The following is a 9857-nucleotide window of genomic DNA, read 5'->3' on the forward strand; positions in this document are numbered from 1 at the left end:
AGCATTATAGACCTTACAGATGTCTCAGATTTGTGCATAATACAAACAGTTTTAAGACCTAGAAGTATTAGTTCATTACTATTTAATCCTCTTCAGCATCACCTGGACTGAAACACATTATTTCAGTGACATCAGAATGGTTCAAATAGAAAATGCGGTAAAATTAGGACAGTGTTTCTGTGTAATATGAAACACCATTTTCCTTAAAGTTAGTTGATTTTAGTTATAAACGCTGTTTCTGTATTTTTTCTCACAGAGGTACGTTTCAATGGAAGATGCTGATTGTAGTCACTTTTTTGCTATACACAACAGTACAAGTATCTGACTGGTTTTTATATGTTATTTTTCCTGTATTTGTAAGAACTGTATTTACATAGATAATCAGATGATACATTGCAAAAATTTGCATAGGAGATATTTTTGATGTGGCTATCTATTCAGAACTCTTTTGTGTGTTACACTGTTTTGGGTGTTTTCACTCCCAACATCCATAGCCCTAAATATGAAACTATCTAATAACTTAGTTATATAAATAAAATAAATATAAAACCTCATTTATAAAAAGAAAGATTTTGCCTTTGCATGTGGTATGTAAGAGAAGGCTGTGTCAATAGTTGCCACAAGATAATACTGCAGTAGTAGTTGCATATCCTGCTTGTAAAGGAAACAAATGTGGTATCCTTGATTCTGTGTCCAAATAAAGTTATTTTTACATGCATTTAAATAAATTAATTAGGAAATATGTGCACAAGATCACTTTCACAGATCAAAAATTTGGTCTGAGTTTATACTGTCAATCAACTTCTGATCTGTCATGGTTTATATTCCAGTTTAGTTGGGAAGATCTTGAATGTAAGAACAAGTAAAAATTGGAGTTCATTTGCAGCTATTTATATTGCTATGGGTTTTTATAATCAGCTGCTTATATTCAATATAGATTTTTCTCTTTATTTTTCATGTAGTAATTGAAATGTCTTGCAAGCTCTCCTTGTACAGAGGAAAATCCATTAAGATGCTTGTATTATCATGCAGCAGTTATAAAATATATATTTAGAAAAATGCTCAGTGTTTTTTCTGTGTGGGTGAACGGGTGGAATCTTATTTTCAAAATGTGCAAATGCTAATAGCAAGGAAGAAGTGGAGAAAGGTTTTCCAAAACAAGTTGTTCTGGTTGTGGCATGCTTATTTTAATAAAGTAATTACGACATTATCATCCCTTCCTTGCCATAACATTTCTCCCTCAAAGTCCACCAGCCCGTGTTTCCTGGCTCTCATGAGAATCCCAACAACCTTATCTGAAATACGAACATATCTCTCAAAGAGTTCCCCAAAAGTGACTTGGATCTTGCCATCGGGCCGTGGCTTAGCCATTGATTCAATGATGAAGCACATGTCCCTAATCTCCCGGTGGATATGGGCCTCAGCTCTCTTGGCCCTTTCAGCAGTTTTGGTTCCTTCCTTTGGATGGCCATAGCCTTCATCTCCTTTGTGCAGGCGCGTGGACATGGCCAGCTCATGGTCAAATTCCTCACTGAAGGGATTCAACTTCTGCGTGATGATGTGCTGGTCGGCCCATTCTTGCCATCTGTCCTTCAGGCTGTTAACAGGGCTGTATTTCCTGTGGGCTTTGATGCGTGCTTCTTCGCTAAACCTGTTTGCACTGAAAGAAAGAAAAAGTGTGTTTGAGCTTTGCATTTCATCATTTAATTGCATGGTTCTGCTACTAATCTCTTCTATTAACATGGTTACTGTGTTTTTCCAGACGAGATGCTAACCACCAGGTGGCATGAGTTCACTACTTCTAAATTAGTGCTTTGGGGGCTTTTTGTCCGTGTTCCAGTCTGCACTCAAAAGCAAATTTGCTGGTCACAGCTTGATCTCATAAATGCTACCACCCTCCAGCCTAGATGTGAGCCCATTTTGACAAACTTTTGCCCAAAATTACTTAATTCCGCATGGGAGTGAAACAGTATGTTGCTGATTACCTGCGCTTTCTATACCTTTGGTCAGTCATGCAGCTCCACATTTCTGCCTGCCCAGCAGAGCCTGAAATCTGTCTGCCCTGTTATAGGTGACGATAACTGCAAGTGTATGGTCTGGGTCCTCAGCTATTCTTGAGTGAAAAACAGAGGGTAGTGTCTAGAAAAATCTGTCCCATGTAGTGGATGTTGATGTTTAAAACAACAACAAAAAGCTAATAGAGTGCAGCAGCTCTGCCTATGCTTACATATTTTAAGCATGGTTCTGAACAGGTATTGAAGTCCAAAATTCATATTCCCACTGGGAGGTTACCAGCCTGAAAGAAACTTAGGGCTGCTGAGATTTGTGTCAAGGTCAAAAGATGATGAAAGACCTTCAGAGGTCTTACTGATTTTTATTGTGTGTGCGTGTGTGTGTGCATAGCAACATCATATTGCTGGATGACTCCAGGCAGACAAATTGTTCATGCTCTTTCCTCTAGTGGCCAATCTCACGTGTTGTGGAGGAGCTATAGATAGTCTGAGCTAGTCTTTGTGCTGTCCACATCCTGTCATTGTGTCTATACAGAGCTCAGCTAGGGAGTATGTTGTGCTGTGGCTGTGCCAAAGTAATTTGTTTTCTAATATTTTTACTCCCCAGAAGGCTGCTCTGAAACCTCCCCAGTCAGCTGAATATTAACAGTAACACCAGAGAACCAAAATGCAGTTAGTAAAACAGTACAGAGGACTGCAAAACTGCAGAAAAATTTGTTTCACTGCTGTTTGGGGGTTTCCTTGTTTTCTCCTAAGCCTGTTGAAAGAGAGAATAGGAGTGACAGAGATGTCACCAGTTCAGGTCTGTGCACCAGAAGGATGGCAGTCCTGGGCAGCACTCTAGTGCTAGAGCAAGAAGTGCAGACGCTTAGTGCCAGGGATAGAAGAAGGAGTAGGAGCACGGGACCAGTCTTTTAGCTGTGGAGTTGCCATTAGCTTGGCTTAGCTGTATTGAGAAACTGTATTTAAAAAGCTCCAAAATACTCTTCCTCATCAATATGTGAAAAGCAATAGAAGAATTGAGCATGTTCTTCTGTGGTGTGCCTGCAGAGCATCCTGAGAGTAGGCAGTGTATATGTACCTGTGGTTTTGTGCATGTAAGTGATTAACAGGTGTCGGCAGGAAAGCATTAAAATATGTCAGTGGGGTAAAGCTAGACCATTTTGTTTCCCAACAGTAAACCAAATCCTCCTGTATATGATTTGTTGTCGTACAGATAAAGGGAAAGCTGTGATCCTTTGCCCCTTGACCTGAATTGTGGCTTCATTGTCCAGTGGAATTGTAGGCACAGTGTTTGGTTACGCATAGCAATTTGCCTCCTGAAACCAATGGATCTTTCCAATGCTATAGAAACCCTGTGCCAGAGCAGTCCTAACTCCAGCTGAAGCTCAGATTGATTGCTTTGCCAGCTCTTCACATGGGAAGGTATCATTGAAGTGGGGGGAAACACCCAAGTGAATCAAAATTGCCTAGAAGAAGTGATACCAACAGTCTCAGTAGAGCTAATGAGCAGATACCATCACAGAGTGCTTATCCCTCAGCCACAGCCAGCTGCTCCCTCTTTTCTCTGAGGGACATGACCCCTGAGAAAGTCCTGGAGCTTCAGTTCCCCGGGTTGAGGGGAAAGAAGACAGTGAGTGAGATGGCATAATCCTGTAAAGGCTTTCTTACCTCTTTTTATTTAACAGTCTAGTAAGTACTCTCTCCTTTTCCTACTGAAACCTTTAATTATCTTTTCTAGTGGAATACTATTATAACCTTCCTTATCCTAATTGTATTCTCAATGGTTGAGAAAAACACCATCTTATCTATCCTTTTGCTTTTATCATGCCCCATGTGGGTTTGGAAAAACTTTACTATCTCATTTTTTAATGCATCTTCTAATTTAACCATTTCTGGTGGCTGAAGTGCAATTTTCCTCATTGTTTAGCTTAATGAAAAGTTAACACAATAAACTGTATACACATAGAAGGATTTTTTTTCACGTTTGTACCACACCTAGACAATGGATTGTGGATCCAAAGTGAAGGTTGTGAACATTAATCCACTGTAAGAAATGCTTTACCTATAACAATCAACTAAGTTAACCTGTTGACCAAAATGATCACCCTAAATGCATTCTGAACTTCTAGGAGGATAATGTCCATATTCCACATTCTCTCTGATTCTTTCTGTAGGGGAAAGGTATGGATCCCTTTTTAATGTTTTGAGTTTCATAATCACTGTTTTATCCCTTTGACATCTCAGTGGGAACAAAATAGTGTTTCCTATGCCTGTAGGAGTTAATGTGCTTTCTGCTAAGGAAGCAACCTTATTCCATTAAATATTGGAGCTGGAAATGATGAAGGTGCTGATGCAAGGGAAAAAAAATACTGGTGCCGATGCTTTCTTCCAGGAATATAGAGAGGAAAATGGGAGATTTGCTTTAACAACCATGTACTTATGGCCTTTTTGAAGAAGATTAAGCCATATTGAAAGGTTCATAAAAGTAACAGGCTGAAATAATGTATTCTGAAGCTATAAAATAAATTTTAAAAAAAGAGTAGTTAAAAAATCCAGTCCTGATAACAGCACTGTAAGTGCCCAAGATTACTTTTGTGTCAGATTTCAGTGGAAGAGAGAGCTGAAAGTCACATAGAGTATGTTATTTCAATCTTTGGCACCTCAGTAAATATGGCTAATCATTTTTTCCCTAGGTAGAAGCACTAAAATTAGACACATGGAGAAAATATATGTAAAGTTTAACAGAAAGATATCTACTTCGTTTCTACTATAGCATTTTTAAAGTGAGCAGTTTGTTTTAACTGAGGTTATTTACAGATGACATCTGCTGCAAATGTATCATCTTTTCCCACTGTATGTGTGAAATCTTTGTTTTGAGGTCCTAACATCTGGCAAAGTATGGTGTGCACGGTCTCTCCCAAAAGCAGGGACCACAAACTCTCAAGCTCTAGGTTGCTGGAGAGCCTTTTTTCACTTTGGCTAGTAACCATTTGCTCCTTGTGGGAGATGACTGGTTAGTTGTACTGCAAATCGTCATTCTAATCCCCAGCTTGAATAGTCAAAATCTATATGTGTTCAGATAGTTGTACTAAAAAGTACCGTACAGCTGAAATCCATGACTATGTTAGTCATAGCCTAATGCTGGTCATGGTAAACACTCATTAGCAGTGAGGTGTAAAACCTGATCAGTGGGAATGGTACAGCCTGCATGACTGTCTGCAGAGGGATCACAAAGGTTGTTTTGGCATTTTCATCAATGCTGGTCCCAGTTTTTCATTTCTGAAATTGTGATTAGGATACAGTATGAACATACTGGTTCTGATCCCCCAATTCCTGCTGCCTTGCTCATCCTTTATACGCAGGCTAATCAGGTGCCTTCTCATCTCAAATTGCCTTCTGCTCAGCTTGTGCTCACGTTGTATGCATGTGGGTGATGTATGCGGAGTAGAAGCAGTGGAGACCCACTGTAGCCCCACTACGTGATGGTTCCTGGTAGAAGCCCGTGTCCCAGTGCCAGCCTCTTCCCTCCCTGCGGGCTCAGGCAGACGAGCTCTGCCAAACCCTGCCTCGGTTTAAATTTCACCTCCAGCTGTCCTCCCTGCCCAGCAAAGCCAGCAGGCAGTGTGTCTGCTGTGCCTTGGCCATGGTTCAGTGCACCCTGGCCTCAGAGGCTGCGCTCTCCTTCATCACAATTTTACACTTAGATGTGGGGTTGTACACTGAAACAGTTCAGGCTCAACCACACGTTCCTTTCTGCTGTCGCTGTTCTGGGACATTAAAAAGTTTATAGAAGAGAGGACTGGAGCAAACAGCATGTTGTATCTGTAACAGCTGCCTGCCGTTTCCCATCTTGCAGCATTGGACATAGGGATCTTTTAATCTTCTACCGACAAAAGAGTGATGAATTAGTTTGGCAAGTCTGACCACAGCACAACTGTTTGTAGCCATCATCTGGAAAGATGGTTCTGCTGGAGATCTCTGGGAAAGGAAGCTAGAGAATTTCTACCAGCCCTTGCTGTTTCTCTCCTCTTCTGGGAGACTTTGTAAGGACTGCATGGCTATGGCTGAACTTGTTTACTACCTGGGCTTCAAATTTAATATGTGCCTGTTGTACAATAATCTTCAAGCATGAACCTCTTACTGAAAGAAGTATTACTCAGAACTGTCTGATGCTGTGAATTTGATTGCTACTTAATTAAAATTTTAAGTAGAACCTGTAATAATTACTCAGGTAAGTTAACAGATTCTGCTTCCTTTTTTGTGACACCATTTACAGGCATAAGGAAGTTTGTATGTCAGAAACTTTTACTTCCACAACATATTCAATGAATGTACTTCCCCCCACACCCTGCCCCTTATGATAGTGTACCTGTAAAGAGATCTTGAATTTGAGGAATCTATTGATGATTCAAATGCTCTTTTTTGTCAAATAATTTATAGCATACAACATGATTCAAATCAATCCTGCAGATGTTGACACAGGCTGGATGCTTTCTAATGTATATTTAGGGTCCAAGCTCCTGTGAAAGTTTCCATTCTTTGACTTGATGAATTCCAAATCCATGCAAAGCTTCTAAAGAGAAGCGGGGAACTCATCTTTTGTTAATATGCACTTAAAGGTAATTCCTGCAATGTCTGGTTTGGACATTGTCTGCAAATTACTCCCAAGAATATGTACAATTTATACTGAGCAAAATAATGAATAAGTATTTGGAAATATTTGTCAGGTACATTGCTTTAGACTTAACATTTGATGAAATAAATGAATAGATGTGGCCTCTTGATGAGGTGATTTTAATCTGAAATGCAGACTAAAGTATTAAGAAGTAAGTAGTGATTTCAATGAAACAGTAAATCCAGAAAATTAAATATAATTAACATTTCCCAAATATAACTTCCCGTGTCTATTATGTATATAGCACATAAAACCTAAGGCTATAGACACATATTGTTGACTAACTACTTAAGCACAGAGATATGTGTAAGGTTTTCTGGATTTTTTTTTTTTTTTTCTTCAAGAGTAATAGCTTCTCTTTAACCATTTCCTACCAATTTTCCTTCCCCCTTCTTCCTCATGGAAACCTGTACCTGTCTCCAGGTCTGCTGACCATTTGTGATACTGTAATAAAGGTGTTTTACTTACAAAGATGGCACAGGTCGTTTAATCCTCACAGCCGTCACCTCTCGGTCACTGTATTCTTGCTCAAGTTTGTCCTCTGCTTCCCCATAGCCACTGTCCTCTGCATCCAGGCTGTCATCATGACACTTAAGCAGCAGTTCTTCCTTAGCCCCCAATTTGTTCTCTTGTTCCATCTGTTTCCATCCCTTGGTCAGCTCTGATACCACGTTTGAACACTTTCTCGTTATGGTTGGAGATAATTTGCCACTAAGAATTTTGTCAATAGCACTTGATTCTTCTTTGAGCTCGGTCGTCTCTGAGCTACTATTGTTATTCTCATATCTTCCACTGAGGAGGCTAACATCACTTCCTCGTTCGTAGGCTTTGCTTACAACTGTTTTGGTCACCTCTTTGCTTTTAATGCTGAACTTTTTGAGGGCTTCATCTGATTCCCTTGCATTTTTTTCAGCATCTCCTATTGTCACTGATTCCTTTGCTGAGGATTCTTCATTGTCTTTTCCTTGGTCCCTCTTGGCAAATGGAATTGGCCATTTTTCAAAGGGTCTTTCTTGTACAGGCTGAGTTGATGAGTCTTCTGCAGAGGGCATCCATCCAGAGGGCTCTTGGGCTTGCTTTACGTGATGATCAGATACCCACTGCTGCCAGCCTCGTGCCAAGCTGAAGACTAGGCTGGCCATTCGGATCTTGTGGACAGCCCTTTTCACAGGAGTAGTGCTCGGCTTTTCTTCAGGACCCATGTTGCTGTCTGCTGCCATGCTGGCTTTTCCCCTTCTTACGCTAAGCACCTTCTGAATGAACCTACCGAAGTGAATGTCCCCCAAAGAGAGCTACATAGATTTAAATAGAAGCAGGAGCAGTTTGTGCCCATGGAAAATATGTGAAACACTTCTCACAAAGATATAGTATCCTCACTGTTACGGAGGTCTTCTTTTAAAACACGGGGTTGCGTTTCATCACAGCAGATGAATGATGCATGATGTAAACAGGGTGACACAGAGCTGGAAATAGTAGGAAATTAACAGCTACTTTAGTTCCCCTTCCCTGGGACTGCTCAATTCTTAATTTGTTGGCAAGGGTCTTGTTCTTCTGGAAGTACAAAACTTGGGTTAGAGATATTGAACAGTCTGAAACTGCTAAATGTGAAGTGCTGTCAGATGCTGACAACTTTGGCCAGAGTAGAGACCCCTTGTCATCACAAGTAAATAATGGCTCTTGTTATGGAGTGTAAAGCCAGAAGCAGGCTATAAATGAGAAATTTTAAGATACATTTTCTAAAAAGATGCTAGGTAATTTCTTCTTATTGCTCATATGTCCAAGGAAATCCAGGTTTGTTAATTTTTTAAAAGGTATTTATGTGTTCTGTTCCCAGTCATTATCTATTAATGTCTGTCTATTTAGAATGTACCTTCAGGGGGGTCTGGGAACACTATCGTGTTTGGTGTCAGAGCTAAGGATGAGGGAATCACTACCCCTAGTCTGGTGATTAATATAGTAAGTCTGACTTTATCAGATGGATGAATCATCTCCTAGTTTAGGATTTTGAAAAAATAAAATACAGCCTATTTAATTCCTAACTGCTTTTCAAGCAAGTTGTATATAAAACTTAATGTTTACTTGTTTACTATTTACTTGTATAATATTTACTATGTACAGTATAGAAAAAATCAAATTTCCTATGAAACTTCATGATTCCTTCATTCCAGAGGACTTCCTGGACTATGTTCATGTTTGAATTTGTAAAATTTTTTAGTGAATTGATACATCATTACATAATAATAAACAGATTTTCTGAACACGGTCCTGTGGTATCTTATTTCTTAGTATAATGTTTCCTAAATAGGAACGGAAAATGGCATTGCTTTTTCCATCCATCATACATTGCAGTTTACAGGATGACCTGTGGCACTTGCCATATGGCACTCTGAAGCACACTGAACTTCAAGGAATTCTGCTGGCTTTGTTGGTGTTACACCAGAGATAAATATGGACTCTTGGTACTCTGCCTTTTCCTCTTCTCTGTATTAATGGGTGGACTGTTTGAAGTAGGTTAGATCATATCTAGCTCTTGTTTAATAATATAAGACTATATCATACCTTTGACTCCTAGGCACAATTCCTCATTAATCTGTGGGGTCATTTCCTCTTCAAAACTGATGACATCATGTAAGTTAGTGTTGCTATTATTTTAGAAAGGAATGTGTCACCTCTGTATGCTGTACAATATCAGCTATTACCAGCTGCATCATAAGTGTGAAATGGCATTGTGAGGTGTACTGATGCAACTTGATTAAGAAGCATGTGTTACCAGACATTTCTTTTGGTGGCATTTTAAGGCTAATCAAGAATGGGAGCTTCTTGTGTTTAAAAAGTACACATGCACAGGTATGCATGCACCCACGGTAGTTTATACAAAGAAGATGCAAGTGAAAGATGAGAGTAATGAACATGCAGAATAGGAGTATGACACCAGCTCATTATAACATTCCTTGTGATTTCTTGAGTATAAGTGTGGCCAAGGCTTTAGGAATGAGCTGAAAGCTAACTACAGAGGTAAGGGGTGAGGCCAGGGAAGGAATGCAGTGAAACTTAAGTGCCTGTGGAAGGACAATTATGGAGTGTAAGGCCAATAGGGACCCCTGTTGTAAGGTAGGATCATCTCCACCTGCAAGCATTCAGGTTCCTGCTTTACCTGTTCTTAAAGA

The 9857-nt window shown here is 39.7% G+C and overlaps 1 protein-coding gene across 1 annotated transcript; it reads right to left on the reverse strand.

Moving 5' to 3' along the window:
* Positions 1-326: 326 nt before the first annotated feature.
* Positions 327-8130, reverse strand: ABRA (actin binding Rho activating protein). Its single transcript, XM_074886544.1, has 2 exons — positions 7159-8130; positions 327-1660 (listed from the first exon to the last, which is right to left on the reverse strand). The coding sequence occupies exons 1-2, from the start codon at positions 7908-7910 to the stop codon at positions 1183-1185; spliced, it is 1230 nt and encodes a 409-aa protein (XP_074742645.1). The 5' UTR covers positions 7911-8130; the 3' UTR covers positions 327-1182.
* Between the last annotated feature and the right edge of the window lie 1727 nt (positions 8131-9857).

The sequence above is a fragment of the Strix uralensis genome, chromosome 1 (genome assembly GCF_047716275.1).
Source record: "Strix uralensis isolate ZFMK-TIS-50842 chromosome 1, bStrUra1, whole genome shotgun sequence".
NCBI lineage: Eukaryota > Metazoa > Chordata > Aves > Strigiformes > Strigidae > Strix > Strix uralensis.